Here is a 17896-nt window from a genome sequence, read left to right on the forward strand (position 1 = left end):
TGTAATGAGGGTCTTGGTAGAGTAATCAGTGGCATAGTGGTGACATGATACCTAAGCAATGCTGGATCCACATGGAGGATCACAGGTTCAATTTCCCAGCCACCTTGCGCACAGTGGGCACATGTACTTGTGATCCTGGCTTGCTGAGAATGTTGGGGAATGGGCTGTGGCTTGAAACCTTCATGTTGAGGTCTCTTTCATTAAAAAAAAAAATAGAGTTAGAGAAAGAAAAATACTAAGGAGAAACTAGATCTCCCGTCAAAACGTATCATAGTGCCACAATAATCTAAATAGAGTGGCACAGGCAGATGAGTGCAAAGATTCATAAAAGTAGCTACAACTCTAGAAATGGACCACGAATATAAAAAGGAATTTAGTATACAATATTTAAAATCTAGAGAGAAGAAAGAGTTTTAAATACAAGGTGTTGGGTAATATTCTGAAAGGAAAATAAAGTTGGATCTCTACCTGTCTTCTTTTCTCTTCTTTTTTTTTTATTATGGAGAGATTTTCACTACAGGGCATGTGCACTAGTCAGAGAGACAGAAAGCAAGAAATCACCCTGCAGGAGGGATGGCCATGCCACAATCCCTTCTCAAGTCTCCTCTTGGGATTAAGGGCATGCATGCACATGTGCCTGGAGCTTTAAGCTGCCAGGTCTGGGAATAGTGGTCAACTACGTGTAGTCCAGAGACGTAACCATTACCTACCTTTTATTAAAATATTTTCAGAGGAGCCAGCAGACAACATGCTGGTTAAGATGGGCAAACCTTGTGGTTTGCTCTTTCAATACCCCACCCTGCATCTTTTTCTGGTGAGCGCATGTGCCCTATATAGCAAACTTAAAAATAAATAAATAAATAAAGCAAATAATTTAACAATAACTCCAGATGGATTCTAGTTGGATGAAAAATATAAGCTTGAAACATAGGGGCCAATAGATGGCATGCTGGTTGGGGCACTGGACTCCCACATGGCCTGGCAAATGGTGGTTCAAGTCCTAGACCTGGTGGCTTGAAAATCAAGACAGGTACCTGCATGTGTGTGCTTAAAATCCCAAGAGGAGAATGAAGAAGGGATCGTGAGAAGGCCATCCCACCTGGGAGATGATTTCTCACTTTTCCACTCTTTACTTCTTTTACTTTCCCACTCTATCTCTCTCAGGCGAGTGCACAGACCCTATAGCAAAAACTGAAAGAAAATAAATGAAACATAAAAAATTAATTAAAAAAAGAAATACCTAATATAAATATCTCTTTGCCCTTATATTCTAGGTCAACTTTACCACCAATTCAAGAATATGCCCTGTTTTCCTCTATACCTTTGAAGATACTATTTTTACCACTGGGTGAACTTTTACTTCATCTCTGTCCAATGATATCATTCTTACAGGGGCAAGCTCAAATCCCAAAGCTCTCGCCAATCATATGAACAAGTATATTATTGATATACACAATACACACACACACACACACACACACACACACACAAAGGAATGAAAAATATAAAAATATACAAAGGCAGAGTGATCAATTTTAAAAAGTTATTTATTAAACAAGTTAAATACAACAAAAAGTATATTAAAAGTTCAACATTACCAGATCCCTTCTGAACTACCTATTCTGGGAATAAGTATTTTGTAAAACTTTCTAATGATAAGGAAAATCATAAAAATTCAACAGATATAAAGACATTCTTAAATGCAGAAATAAAAACAAAAACACGCAACCATACAATCTATGAAACCAAAACGTTTCATATGTTTTTAAATGTTCTGGTGGTGTACACATGTAAGGGCAGAATGGCCTATGTTCAAGTTAATAATATAAAAACTCACCTTTATAAGGCATCTACTTTGTGTCACAGAAATAATTTTAGAAAGAGTAAGTGTTTGGTATATAAATGGCCCACACTGAGCAAAACATTTTATATATGAAAATATTTACTAGTACTTAATGGAAAACAAAACATGAAACTTATAATTTAAACATCTTGATTTGAGAATGACTGTGGATTTGACAGTTCTGTTAAATTCCAACACTGTAATTGTTGAATTTGCTATCAAAAAAGTTATTCAAATTTTTTGGAAAAAAAAAAAAAAAAAAACTTCTTCCAAAAATTCCGTTATTTTCAAACCAAAACAACATATTCTTTGTTCATAAGTTGTGATGCTTAGTTTCTATGGTTAAATCAAAAAAATTAGTGCAACAGGGAAGAGTTCTATAGAAAAACCTCTTTCTTTTCAGTAGTTCCAAATGATGTTATACAATATTTCACTGGAAACAGTGGTTGCACCACAGATTTGGAAGTTGCTTCTGTTTAAAACATAACTTCGCCCCACAGCATCCATCAAAGGCTTTCGAACATAATTGACTTTGGCGGCACACATGGAGTCCATGATGCAAATGGGGACTGCCAATGGATGCAAGAGCTTCTATGAAAAGAAGTTTGTTCCGTGTTTTAAGAAGGAAACAGGGGATGAAATAGTTTATCCAGAAATATAAAACACATTTCTCTAATTAGATGTCAACTGTATAAATAATGTAAATCAAATGTTTAGAATTTAAATATGGATTCTGAATTTCTATAAGAGAGATGGATCTTTTTCTTCCCCCTCCCTTTTTCATTCTTCTGAGAGGACAAACCTTTGTTATATGCATTCTTCTGGACATGAAGGGAAAGTTCTTTTGCCCCCTCAGTCTGAAAGAGAAGGAGAACGAATAGACCTGCCACTGGCAGGACTGGAAAAAGTGAAAGGCTCCTTGTCCTTTTCTTTACTGTCATGCTTATGCTTGTGTTTATGCTTATGTTTGTGTTTCTTCTTCTTTTTCTTGTGCTCATGGTGGTGGTGGTGATGGTGGTCACCATGCTTGGAGGACGTGGACTCCTTAGGAAACACTGCGAGTGGCGCTGCTGCCACTGGATGCATGCTCATCTCCAAAGGTGATTGTTCTTTACCTTCAAGAGTAAAAACACCTAAATGAATTCCTGTTGGTAATGAGGAAAATGAAACTAAAGAAATAGGAAGCCGAAGACAGTATAGAAAGATGGATTCCCGTGAGTGCACACGCCCTATAGCGAGCCCCCCCCCCCAAAAAAAAGACAAAATGATGGATTCCCAACTGTTTATCTCTTCCATTAGGAATAGAGAAAGTATCTAGAAAAGATATTCAATTAGTTATACACACAATTTTCAGTCTTTTGGCCATACAGTTGAATATTTTAGATCTTGATAATCTACACAAATTATTATGTATACCAGTGTGTCACCAAATCATCTTGTTTTTTTTTTTTTCTTTTGTTTCTTTTGGAGAGGTTTTTGCTATAGGGCACACACACTCACCAGAAAGACAGACAGACAGAGGGACAAAAAGCGAGAAATCACTCCCCAGGGGGGATGACCACGCCGCAATCCCTTCTCCTCCATTCTCCCCTCGGGATCTTGGGCATGCATGCACATGTGCCTGGAGTGAGTTTAAGCCACTAGGTCTGGGACTCAAACAGCAGTTGATCACATGGGAGTCCAGTGACATAGCCACTATGCCAACTGCTGGTCCCCAAATCTTAAAAATTAACATTTTATATGTATATTATGATAAACAATAGTGATTATGTGTTTTAGGTTAGAACCTATGTTTATCAATAAAAAAAAAAAAAACTTCAACTATAATTTTGCCCTAATGTATTACAGGGTGAAATGGCAGTATTTTAATTTGTGCCATCTGAAGGACACACACACAAACATGTTACCCTAGATACTGGTAATGATCTCTCAATAAAAATCCAACATTCCCGTAAGACCATTTCTGGAGATAAGCAAGAGTGAAATCCGAAACCCAGAAAAGGTGAAGAGTCTATAAAAAGAACATCTCTATGTACAGTTAGGGATAGGTCAGTAAAAAAGAAAGGAATTGGTAATTAGGAGACTCATGTCCTAGACTAAGTTGTCTTGTCAGTCTTCAGCATGTACTTTATCTCTCTCAGAAATCTAAAAATCTAGATCACATGCCTTCCAAGGTTCTTTACAGTTCTAACATTCCATCAGTGTAAGAATCTCCAATAGTAGCTCACGGACTCTAGCATATAGGAATTTCTGTGAGGCTGTGAATAAGATGTCAGAGTTCAATTCCTAGTCCAACCTAAACGGGCTGGGTGCAGTGGTATGCTCCTGTAACCCTAGCTAACTGAGAAGCTGGGGCAAAGAAGAGAGAAGGCAAGACCCTGTCAGATATACACCGCTCCCCCTACCTTCTGCGCATGTGAGTGCACACGCTCTCTTATCTTTTCCCAGACCAACAGGCCTATAATCCTTGGGCCATATCCTGAAAAACAATCCTCTCTGTATTAGTATAAGTTAACGGCATTGCTTTCCATGTACCAAACTAAGCAAAAAACCTAAAAAAATCATCTGAGATTCCTTCCCTTCCAGACATAAGGAGTCTCAAATCTTGTCAATTCTCTTAAATTTGTCCCTGCCCCCAATCCTGTCAGTGAGTACATTAATTCAGACCCCCTCACCTCACGTAGATTACAGCACTAGTCTCCTATTAAGTGCGTCCTCTGCTTGAAGTGTCTAATACTCTAACCTATTCTTTACAGTTACACAGCAGTGGTTCTTAGAATGACAGGAGCAATGTTGCTCCCCAAGTGCTACTTGGCAATATCTGGAGACATTTTTGGTTGTCGTAACTGGGGTGGGAGAAGAAAGTATTACAGGCATCCTGAGGATAGAGACCAGGTATCCTGCCAAACACCCTAGAGCGCATAGGACAGCCCTCACAACGAAGACTTAGCATGCCTCAAACATCAGTAGTGTTGAGGTTTGAAAACCATGCTGTACAGTGCTCTTCCTCAAAACAAAGCTGACAATGTTCTCTAATTAAAACAGCTGATCCTACTGACAAAAGATAAGAAAGCTCCTTGGACTTCAGTGCAGAAGATGCTGAAAAAAAGTTACACATTTTAATACAAACCAGCTAAAAAAGAGAGACTTTGCACTGAAATACACTTCAATGCAGTAGTTTCTTTTTAAAAAAGTAATTTCTTAGTGCTAATCTGGATCTAAAACCATGGTTTTCACCAAAACAGGCATTACCATAGAAGTTTTATAAAAATAGCACTGCAGCAGTACTTTTTTCCTTTATTCATGCTAGAGCGTGTACACGCACACAAGAAAGACAGAGACAAAGCACCTCCTCCTGAAGCCTCTTCACACAGCAATCTTTCTTCCTCCAATTCTCCATCCCATCAAGACCCTGGGCACACTCCTGCCAGCCTCTCGCCACCAGGGCCAGGACTCAACCTGCAGTAGCCAAGTGGGACCTTGCTTCCTCTGCACAGTGTTTAACTGCTGCTCTATAAGGGCTGACTGGGCAGCACTCACTGTATTGAGAGTACACATTGTGTCCCCAGATTGCCTTTCCAGCCTGTCTTCTACTCTTCCTTTCTACACACTGGAGGCTAGCCCTTTCTTAATCCTGTGTAAATGCTATCTCCCTGGAACACTCATCCCTTATTTCTGGTGTGACTCACATGTTCACTGAACAAGTATTGGAAACAATATGGGAACTGGGAAACAAGTGGTGAACTAAACAGATCTCAGCCTTCCTAGAAATTACAAACTTGCAATGGAGAAAGAAATTAAGTATATCTGAGTAATTAAAAAGACAAAACAGTGAAGTAGCACAATAAGAGATTTAAATTAATTGGGGGAGGGGAATGATCGGAAAGGCAAGACTCTTTTTTCAAAAAGTAATGGTTAAGCTGTAACCTACAGGAGGGAGATAACAGTGAAAGAAAGAACATTTTAGAATCTGTAATGATTTAAAACTTAGTTCAAATGTTTCTTGGGAAGTTTTCCCAAACTGCCCAAAAGAATTGGTTCCTTCATGTTCCCACAATACAATACAAATAGCAAGATTGAGGCACGGAGAGATTAAGTAATTTACCACAAGGGATACTGGCAGATGTGAGGGACGAATCCAAAGAACCCTGACTCCAGAATCTGTACTCTTAACCACTATGCCTGGTGTCCATCTGCACATATGTAGATTGCAGTATCTTTTCTCATCTTGAGTTTCTTCCAATAGACTAAAAGCTTCTTGAGAATAGGGAGTTAATCTTTTTTGTCTTTGTATTCCAATAAATCGCAAAGCTGTCTAACATTCCTTTTTCCCTCTACCTTCCCACCCCAGGAAAGGCTAGCTAAATAAATGAACAAATTAATAAAACAATGATATCACTGTGTTTCTTTTTAAGTAGAATGTCAGATGAACTTAGTCCCACTAAATAGAATTTGAAGGTCACTGATTTTGAAGCTAGAGAGGCACACAAACAATTAGAATTCAAATGGTTATTTATTGACTCCTAAACTTTCTTCATGACAAGACACTGTTCCAACACTTTAGAACAAGAGAACAAGTAAAACAACGCTTCTGTCCTCACAGATTATTCATTTTACTATTGTAAAATTATAAAGGGCTGGTCCTAGGGGCCAAGTGAGTAAGGGTGTCAGATTCCACATGGGTGTCTGTGGTTTGAATACTGAGCCCTGCAGCTTGAAAAACACAGTGGGCATGAGTGTGTGTCCAAACTCCCCATAGGATGGAGAAATGGAGAAGAAGGGACCATGATATGGCCATACCCCATTGGAGGGTGCTTTCTCCCCCACCTCAGTTTCCCTTTCTCTGTTGAGTACACATGCCCTCTGGTGATTAAACAAACAAAAAATCCCAAAGTAAACCTAAGAAACAAAAATTATATTCTTAATATTCATTTTTTTAAAATAAAGCCAACCCTAATTCTAACGTAAAAGCTAAGTAGATTATTTATATAGAAAAGCATGTTTGGAGAACTATGCTGCCTGTAATAGTTGGTACCCAGGTATTTTTCATGAGAAAAATTTTCAGAGACTATCTGATTTACAATTTCAGCCAAATGTACCACCATGAGTTTAATTCAGATTTTACTGAATTACCTGATTATGTTCTCAGTTCCATAATTATGGAAAAACAGGCTCAGACCTAATAGAATATATAGCCAGATGATAAGGAGAAGTAATAAGAGATTAAAGCCAAATAAACAAATTCCTTTAGTTCCCATTCATTATTTGGTCATTGCATATCAACAGATTTTTGAACCTTCTAGTTAGTGCTGTCTGTACTCCTGGGAGTCTACAGTCTTTTTCTGAACTGAGAAAAGTTTCACTGTTTAATCCGAAACACCTGCCATATAACCCAGATCTAAAAAAAGCCGATAATTTTACTGGGGCCTATATGTCTTAGCAGAGGCAACTGCCAAATGGACAACTGTGTGTTCCAGAAGGTACTGTTTTCCAAAGAATACTCATACCCACTTCAAAAATGAGTATCATTTCTAACTAGTAGCCTTCTAGTTGGTATTAAAATATATTGATTACAATCTTGCATTTGTCTTGATTTACATGAGGTCTATTAAGAAGAAAACAGATTAGATAGCTCCAAGGATAGAGGTTTGAGGAACCTGGGCTCCTACAACAAATGGCTGACTCCCAATCTGGGACAGACCACAAGACAAGTCCTAAAGATCTGGTGTTAACAGAAAAGAAGTTAAAGCTCTGTCAAATAGATTCAAGAGTGAACTTAGGAGTCTCTCACTGTCCAAAGAAGGGACAACTGGAATATTAAAAAAAGATAATAATTGTGGGATCAGCTTATGGCATTTAATGGTTGCATTGCTAAACTCCCATGTAGTTGACCATGGTTCTAGTCCTGGACCCAGTGGCTTAAAACTCATGCCAGGTGTGTGTGCTCAAGATACCAGAAGGAGAATGGAGGAAAAGGGACTATACAGAGTGGCCATCCCGCCTGGGAGGTGATTTCTCGCTGTGTCTCTGTCTCGCGCATGCACCGTATAGCCAAAAATAAATAAATAAATAATAATTATAACAAACTGAAACTGATCATCACTGAAGGATGTTAGTCAACCAATTCATTATTTGAAAATCATTAAAAAATAGAAAGTATCAAGCATTATCTTTATCTTCCTATATGATCTATACATACCACTGAGTGTTATATTAGATGAAAAGGAATTTAGCTTTATGGAAACAACTCAGCTTATAAATAAAAAAGGAAGGCTGAATTGGAATGTCACCTTCTTACAATCCCTAATGAATTAGTGGATCTAGGTCCTGAACATCTACAGCAGTTTATCTCAAAAAAGAGTCAACTGGATGTTGTATGCTTCCAGACAGAAAAACACACCATCATCTATAAACCTAAATTCAATTAAGTTTCTAAATATAACTATAAATTTACAGGAACTACAGAGAACAATAACAGTTAATTATACTATAAGCATACAATTAGCAAAATGCAGACTAAAAGCTACAGCTTAAAAACCTAGTTTCCTTAACAAATACTTTGTAAAGGGGGTGAGGAACCAAAGCAATATGAACTGGAAATTTCATATTAAAATGATATAAGGGATGTACTGCAAATTGCAAAGTGGACCTTATGTAAACATTTATTTAAACAAACAAATCATTAAAAGTAAAAATAAAATGTCATTTATTAATGAATTGAAATATATTGAAGTGACTGGATACTTAATAAGTTATTAAATTATTCAAGCATAATGACAGTAATGTGATTATGATTTTTAAAATCCTATCTTTCAGAGTAGTATATTAATTAAATTAGAGATTTTTGCTATAGGGTGCATGTGCTTGCCAGAGAGACGGAAAGACAGAAAATGAGAAATCACCCTCCGTGGGGTATGACCACATCACAATCCCTTCTCCTCCATTCTCCTTTCAGGATTTTTGGGCACACATGCACACACACCTGGTGTGAGATTAAGCCACCAGGTCCAGGACTCAAACTGTAGTCAACTACATGGGAGTCCAGTGACATAACCATTATGCCATCTGCTAGTCACTGTATATTAATTTATAAGTAAAATTATATGAAGTAGGATCTACTTCAAAATAATTCAGAAGAGCAGAAATGAGTAAGAGCATAGATCAATCAAGATTGACAATGAGCGGATCATTGTTGAAACTAGGTAAGAGATACATGAGGGTTCATTATGTTAGTTTTTCATAATATTGTTTTTTAAAAAGGAGGAGATGGGCCCAGTAGGTGACACAGAGGTTAAGGTCAATGGATCCCACATGGCCATCTGAGCAGTTTGAGTCCTGGACCTGTCAGCTTGAAAAACAAGTTAGGCATGTATGTATGCGTGCCAAAATTCCAGGAGGAGAATGGAGGAGAGGGGACTGCAGCATGGCCATCCCCACTGGGGGATGAGTTCTCACTTGCCCTCTCTCTTAGTTTGTCTTTAACAAGTACATGTGACCTGTAGCAAGCTAGAACAACAAAAAAGAGAAGATAAGGCAAATTGGCAATTTCCATGAAAATGTTAAAGGTTCACATTCTTATGCATTTATTTTAGTTTTTGCCATAGGGCCAGTGCACTTGCCTGAGAGAGAACGAAAGAGACAGAAAGAGTGAAAGTGAGAAATCGCCCCCCAGGGTAGAAGGTCATACTGCAATCCCTTCTGGATTTTGGGCACACACACACATCCAGAATTATTTTCAAGCTGCTGAGTCCAGGACTCGAACTATGGTCGGCCACGTGGGAGGACAGCGTCTTATCCACTATGACACTTATTGGCCCCAAAGGTTCATATTCTCTAATTTAGAAAGTTCATTTCTAGAAATTTATTTCACTAATATATTCCTACATAGGTGCAAAGAGACATAACAATTTTATTTAAAAGTATTTATAATAGTGAAATACCTGACCTACCTAATGTTATCTTTTCATCATCAACAAACTTAAGTACTTCAGTTTCATTTAATATAGCTGACATATGTTTTCTGTTTGCTTACTCTATGTCATTCCTGAATAATTTTTACCAGGCTTAATCCAAGGTGTTAAGGAAGTATAATTTCTTTCCCACATAGAACTGTATTACCTATTAGATTTGGGACACACATGAGCTTATTTTCATAGCACCATAATGAAGTCTTCTATAGAAACTCTATGAAAATGCATTTATTACCCTCCTTGGGCACACATACACATAATTTCACATATGACTCCAGGGAATTATAAGATGCCTAGGAACTTGAGATCCACTCACATTTAGGCATCAGTCATTTTTAAGCTAATAAGAGCCCCTTTAGTGACCTAAAATACATGTTTCTATATATCAGAGAAAGGAGATAATTTTATATACATATACACACATATACATACGCATGTATATATACATACATACATACATATACATGTGCATATACCTACACATACATATACAAAGGAGGGGTCACATACATATATATGTATATGGGGTCACATATATACATATATATGCATAGGGGTCATATACATATGTGTGTGTGTATGTGTAAAATTAATTCACAATACTATGATTTCCCTATTTCACATCATATGGAAGAACAAAAGAGATACTCAGAGTTTTATTGTTTTATCCAAAATAAAATCTTTCCCAGAGAACAAATAAACTAAACCATGGATAAGGGCAATCAATTCAACTAACGTAAAACATACAGAAAGAGGTACTTAATATAATAATGTGAAAGTTTTTCAGCCCATCTAATAAAAGTGCTGATAAGCAGTGAATACTCTATTAAATTCATTTGCATAAGGTGTATGTTTAAATTTAACACAAAACCTGTAGTTTCCATTAAGAAAGGAATAAAATCTTTTCATTGAATTCCTTAGATCACTGTAAAAAAAATTAAAGCATATATAATTATAATTTGAGGATTAAAAATCAAAGTCTGTTTTTTCTATTAAAGTTAAAAAAAAAAGACCTCTAGGGCAGGTTCTAGAGTTCTGTAATTTTTATTTTAATTAAAAGATTTTTTTCATGTACCAGAACTGTGCTTTTCTGACTTATGCAAGAAGGCATTACATAACACAGCAGCCCTAGCTCAGCAGCTGCAGGAACTTCTTCACAAGAATCACCAGGGGATTCCCTCCACTCCCTGTTCCCCTTGCCCTTCTCTCCCCTTCATCACTGAGTAACCTGGGAGAAAGCCCAGCTGCCTCACGCCTTTGCAGACAAAAGTGGAGAGGCAGTTTCAGTGATGAGAAAGCAGGAGTCATGGATATGCTGAATCCTATCACCATGGAAACCATACTGCCCTTTCTCCATATTTCCTTCCTTACCTCACAAAAAGAAAAATAGTAACATAATAAAGGAAAATACTCTTTTCACTTCTTTCTTACCCCAATGGCTTAACCTACCACCCATATATAATCCCACCCTAAAATATTCTTCTATCATATGCAAGGAAATCTGGCTCCTGATTCAAAAGAAGCCATCTACGACTTCATTTCAACTCACGGATAAAGGAAGAAGAGTCCTCAAACTCAAAAGGTTTGAACCTGAGGAAGTGGCATAAATGAGTAAGGGGACTATTAGGTGCACTAGAAGGGTTCATTGAGGGCCTGCCTCTTGGTTCAATCTTTTTAAGGAAAAACTGGAAATCCAGATTTTCCTGTGTAACATCTACATTTTTGTTTAACTAGTTAAAAAGCATTCTAAGGCTTATGCAGGCTAAATAAACATTCCCTACATGAGTTATGGCCCCCCCAAGGCCCCATTTGCGAACTTTAATCTGGAATCCTAGAGATCTGAGAGGTCATGGGTCTGTTTACCAGTGTTCTGTCTCCCTTCTGACTGATTCTCAACCCCAGGACAAGGTGGCTACTGCAGTAGGGGCTCTTGCTGGGAGGCAGGGAGAAAGGAAGTTCATCTTTCACTGACAATTTTGTTTTTACATGGGGTAAGATAAAACTGCTTCCAATATTCCCAAAGATGGAGCTCTGAGTGCCCCTTCTCACAGAAACAAAGATTAGGTTTGATACTTCTATTCTTTATGCATGGTGTGAGCTAAAGGTCTATTATTAGACTAGGTTGGGAATGCTACTTATCGAATAACACAGTGTTTCTATGGACAAACTGTATTCAAAATTCCAAAATAAGGGCAAGCCACTAGCATGGTATTTGGGGCAGCTGAATTCCACATGGTTGGACACAAGGTTGAAATCTCGCACCCGGTGGCTTCTAAAGCATGATGTGCACATGTGCAAACATACCCCAAATCCCGTCCCTCCAGGGAGGTGCCTTCTCACTCCACATCCCACCCTCTGCAAGCCACATGCCCTATGGCAAATTAAAAACAAAGTTGCAAAATAATACAAGTGTTAATAAATCTTTGCAACACTTCTCTAAATTCTAAAGTCTACAATGATTTTTAAGACTTGCTCAGTGGTCTTAAGAGTACTGAATAGCATAAATACATTTAAAGGAAATTACAGAGTTGCATTAAAGAATATATTCAAATTTTAGTTTAACAGATCAGTCCGTGTAACTGGTAAACCTTCTGCTTCATGACATAAAAATATTCTTCACTGATACCAGCCAAAGCTATAATTTTAATGCTTTCCTACTCCCTGCTTCTAGCCCTTTATTTCTCCCTAGTCTTTCCATTTGCCACTAGAATTAAAGTAAAAATGTATTTTGGGAACTAGCAATTAGCATAATGGCTATGTCGCTGGACTCCCATGTAGTCGACTGTGGTTCGAGTCCTGGACCTGGTGGCTTAAAACTCATGCCGGGCACAAGTGTGTTCGTGCTCAAGATCCCGAGAGGAGAATGGAGGAGAAGCGACTGCGGTGTGGCATTCCCCCTGGGGAGTGATTTCTCGCTTTCTGTCTCTCTATCTCTCTCTGTCTGGCGAGTACATACACCCTATAGCAAAAACCTCTCAAAAAAAAAAAAGTAAAAATGCATTTTTAAGAGCAATACAGAACAATGATATCAAGGCACAAAAAGATGTTGAGATTTGTTTCTACTTATGTCAATTTTCCACAAAGCAAAACAGATTCAGATATTTTTTGAACATGAATTATTTGACTCCTGAAAATTTAGAGAGTTAATTTTCTTAAAGACAGGCAGAAGCATTATTCTCAAACTATATCAAGACATATGAAACTCTCTAAAGATTATAATTTGAACCAAGTAGGAAATTCTGTTACTGGTAGTCTGACAACATGAGCAGGAAGTCCTAAGAAGCCAGCGAAGCGGGCATCTACATGTGAGTCACTGTTATCAGGGGTGGCAGCTAGACCCCCTGGAGCCAAGAGGGGAAGGTTATCTAACTCTTACTGCTTACCCGTTTATAAAAAGACCTAGAGAATGTATCTTTCTTCTCCTCCCAAAGCTAACATGCACACACAGACACTGTCACAGATGCGTGAGCGGTATTTTACCTTCCACTAGATGCTCAAGACTGGTATGGCCAGTGTTGTCCCTATGCACATGCTCCCACCTTCAGAGTCTACACTGGTCATGTGTACCACTCCCCCTAACTGACAGTAACATTCTCCTTACCAAACAAGAAGTACACATGTGCAACAAGAGCCCAAGTAAACAAACAAGAGAGCAGCTACAGCGACAGACCTCTCTTCCTAACCATCCATGACAAAAGCCCACAATAAAACACCTAAACCCATTCTCCGTACAGCTGTGGCCTCACGGCTTGCCCAGCTGGACCCTTTCCCAGGTATATTGTACCATTAAACTTCTTATTCTTATTTGTCTTGTGATTGTGGCTTTATCTGCATCTTGGGACAAGTATCTAACCTCAGAGATCTAAACCCAGAGAACTAAGTATCCTATCACAATGAGCCCTGGCTCCACATCCCATAATAATTCTTAATGTGCAGCAACATTTTTTAAGGTTTTTTTTTTTTTTTTTTTTTTCCCCAGGATGTCCTTGTTTGCCAGAGAGAAGCAGAAACAGCACTGAGAGAGAAAGTGAGAAATCACCCTCCAGTGAGGATGTCCACACTGGAATCTCTTCTCATTTCTCCTGATTTGGACACACATGCAATGTACCCAGCATGATTTTCAAGCTGCCAGGTCCAGGACTTGAACAATAGTCAACCATGTGGGAGTTCAGCTCGTTAACCACCATGCCACTAGTAAAATTTTAAGAAGCATAATGATGATAAGAAAAATTATTATATGCCAAAACCAAAACCAAAAGCAAGAGAAAATCAGAAAAAGTTAAGTGTCAAAATTCATCTATCGGAGGAATGTCTAGTTTCCAGCTAATTTCCTTTTGAGATAAATTTTATGTGAAATCTATTATAGTAAATGCAATAAGCACACAAAAAATTATAAGTAGCCAACAGTCTGGGGTGTCTACACCAAAATATTTTGCAGTATTGCCTTTGCTTGAAGTCTCCTATTAATCACAGTTAATCCCTAAGCTCCTCCAATCAATAAACAGTACTTTTTTGTTTATATCAGACAAAACCATGGTTTGTATAAGCAAAACTCATCAGTTAAACATAACAAAAGTTCACAAATTTTAAAGTCTCACTAATGACTTTTGGAAAAACTATTCTCTAAAAATTATTTTGCTTATGCTTCCTGTTTTTCACTCCTTATTCCTTCAAATCTTAAAGACAGAATCTTTTGTTCATGGTAGTTCATTGGTATTGAATCTTTAACTCTTTTTTTATATTATAATCTTCTCTTTGCAAGCAACAGAGGAACAGAACAAATAGATGATGATGTAGAACAGAACAAGCCAAAAACAAATCTGAATTAACTTTCACGAATTTAAGCCCAAATAGTAGAAAATACAGTAACTTAAAAATGGAACATATTATAGTTATTTAGGTATAGCACCAAATCTTCATAAAGAAATCATCAAAACCTGAGGGAGAAATGGGTTGTTGATTTAAGTATTTTATAAAGGCATAAAGATACAGATTTGATGGTTTCTACTGAAGTTAGTTTGTCATATTATTCTTAGAAAGAGCACCACAAGTAAACAGTATAATAGTATCTCTAAAAGGCATAATAAGGGATGATTTTTTTTCTCATCTACTTTTTTGTTATTTCCAGATTTTCTATTGGAAAACAAGAGAACATTGTTTGGAAATAGGAAAAAGTCTAATCTAAAACAGTCTTTAGAGTTCAAACCTATATTTTCATTTTTTTGTATATATATTTACTTTCCATTAGAAAAATACTAATTACACAAAATTTTGGTTCATATTCTTTTCCTATATTTCTACCATTCAAATGTAAATAATTTTACTCAGGTTAAAGCACAATCACATATATAATATGAGAATTAAGTATTTCACATCAGTAAGTAAACACGATTAAACTGAACCATGTGCGCTCTTGATGATTTCTCAGGAACATTAAACTCTTCTTTCCTATATGTCATTTCCCTTTGCTTTTCTTTAGAGTAAAATGTAATGAGTGTCTCCTCTACATTTAATATGGGTGTACATTAAGTGTAATTTAGAACATTAGTAACTAATCTTCAATCATATTCAGCTCTCCTTATATGCATTCTGTAATAACTTCAGATATTTTACTCAAATTTATACTTTTATCAGTTGTAAAAAATTAAGATGTTAGTTTAAAAATATAACGAAAGTTCCAGACTAAACAGCACTGGCCCACTTACAGTCACGTGGTTGTGAGTGGTCCTCGGAAGGCTATTGCTTCACTCTCAACTAGACCTCCTTTGGGCAAAGCAGCAACCTGGTAAGCAGATCTAGCAGGAAAGCTACTCTTGAAATACTGTTTATAGATTTTGTTGACACTACCAAAGTCATTTATGTCAGTCAACAAAACAGTTGTTTTTGCCACATTACTGTAGTCACAGCCGCAGCTTTCAGAATCTTGCTCATGTTTATAAGAGCTTGCTTAGTTTCTTCCACCACCCCTCCTGACACAAGCTATCCACATGAAGGGTTTATACCCAGTTGTCCTGAAATGTAAATGGTCCTATCCACTAACACAGCTTGACTGTAGGTACCAATGGCCTCTGGAGCGTTTATGGTGCTGAGTAATTTTGAGCAGATAATTTAATTCTATGATTTGTTCTTGAGAGAAAATAACTAATTCATTAATTTTACCTGTTCCCTTCCGTGCAAGTTCCAGACTCCACTGGGGTTTTGTGGTAGGTGTGCCATCACAGCCCGATAAATGCTGGGGTATTAAAGCAGATCGAGAGCTGGCTGGCCGATGCTTAGAGAGCCCTAAATGCCAGACAAGAGGGAAAGAAGGGATTTTTTTTCCTTCAAGTAAACAAACAATAATAAAAAAAGCCTACGAGGTTTCTATGTTAGACTTAAAATCAGAAGTAGTTCAACCATAATAAAAAGAATATTATTTTAAAACCACTAAGGATCCCATGTAATTCAATGTTTGACTAGTTTCTAGAAGCCTAAGTCTGAGAAAAATATGCATTTAAGAGTAACACTAAGCTTGAATGACTTGTTGAACATATGCTTTAGATCGTATAGTTTGAGCCAGGTACTATTTCATGTATTTATTACTTATGTGGAACTTTGCATATAACATTTGTCCACTACCCCTAAGATTTACTAATACATTTCTTTATAAAATTTACTCAATAAATAGATTAAAAGAATTTAGGCATGGGACCAGCAGTTAGCATAATGGCTATGTCGCTGGACTCCATGTAGTCAACCACGGTTCGAGTCCTGAATCCGGTGGCTTAAACTTACGCTGGGTGCATGTGTGTACGTACCCAAGATCCTGAGAGGAGAATGGAGGAGAAAGGATTGTGTCATGGCCATACCCCCTGGGGGTGATTTCTCACTTTCTGTCTGTCTCTCTCTGTCTTCCTGGCGAGTGCACACATCCTATAGCAAAAACCTCTCCAAAAAAAAAAAAAGAATTTAGGAATAACAGAAGACATTTAAAACAAGAAGTGGTTTTTAATGGTATAACTTGAACAACACTGTCTCTCTGTCTTGATTCATTTACTTGCCACATGGAAAAGTCCTAAGATTTGGGTCTAGCCCTTAGGATGGTATTATAATCTAGGGCAAGTGTTTTAACACCTCTCTGCTCAAGTTTATTTAGGTGGATAGAATAGATAAATAACTGGTAGTATTTCTTACAATTAAAAAAAATTTCAAAACTTGTCAGTTTTCAAATATATGAACCTCATATTCTACCGAAAACCAAGTTCTCAAATCTACTTGGTCATCAGAAAAGTCATGATGCATTTTCTTTGCATAGAAAAATAAAAATACATCATGACTTTTCTTTTTCTTTCTTTTTTTTGGGAGAGGTTTTTGCTATAGGGCGTGTGTGCTCGCCAGACAGACAGAGAGACAGAGAGATAGAAAGCCAGAAATCACTCCCAGGGGGTATGGCCACGCCGCAAGCCCTTCTCCTCCATTCTCTTCTTGGGATCTTGGGCACGCATGTACACGTGCCCGGCATGAGTTTTAAGCCACTGGGTCTGGGACGTGAACCGCGGTCAACTACATGGGAGTCCAGCAACATAGCCATTACGCTAACTGCTGGTCCCACATCATGACTTTTCTAATGACCCAATATTAGATCATTTTAGATTATAAGACAGTGAAAAATAATTTAGGTTTCTAAAACAAAAGCCAAACAAACAAAAAGCAAACCAAGGTGAGTAACAGGGCCTTCGCAAAAAGAAAGAGGAATAGTACTCAGAAGAAAACAAACAATAAAACCATCCTCATAATAGAAGAAACACAGTAAAAAGTTAACCTAAATCATTTTACAGTTAGTAGTGATGACAGTGCTATGACCAATACAAAAAATGGTAAGCAAATCATCTTACCACTTCCATAAAAATTTTAAAACCAAGTGTAAGTGAACATGAAAGACTGTGCCCTCCTGCTCATGTTCTGAAGCAGCGAGAAGCCCCTGGTCCTTGGACCTTCAAACCGTGGGCTGAATAAGCCCATTTTTCATAAATCACCCAGTTTCAGGTATTTCTGTTATTAGCAATGAAACAGACTACAACTGGCTACTTTTAAACTTTACAGT

General features: G+C 37.4%; 1 protein-coding gene across 2 annotated transcripts in view; it reads right to left on the bottom strand.

Moving 5' to 3' along the window:
* Window positions 1-2040: 2040 nt before the first annotated feature.
* TAF2 (TATA-box binding protein associated factor 2) overlaps window positions 2041-17896 on the bottom strand; it is an 82699-nt gene continuing 66843 nt past the window's right edge. For both annotated transcript variants that reach the window (XM_006140058.3, XM_014586104.2), the window contains 2 exons: window positions 15973-16095; window positions 2041-2958 (listed from right to left, as the gene is read on the bottom strand). In XM_006140058.3, the coding sequence (XP_006140120.1) occupies window positions 2696-2958; window positions 15973-16095 (386 nt within the window). In that variant the 3' untranslated portion in view covers window positions 2041-2695. The remainder of the gene's footprint in view (window positions 2959-15972; window positions 16096-17896) is intronic.

The sequence above is a fragment of the Tupaia chinensis genome, unplaced genomic scaffold (assembly GCF_000334495.1).
Source record: "Tupaia chinensis unplaced genomic scaffold, TupChi_1.0 Scaffold000017_1, whole genome shotgun sequence".
In the NCBI taxonomy this organism is placed as follows: domain Eukaryota; kingdom Metazoa; phylum Chordata; class Mammalia; order Scandentia; family Tupaiidae; genus Tupaia; species Tupaia belangeri.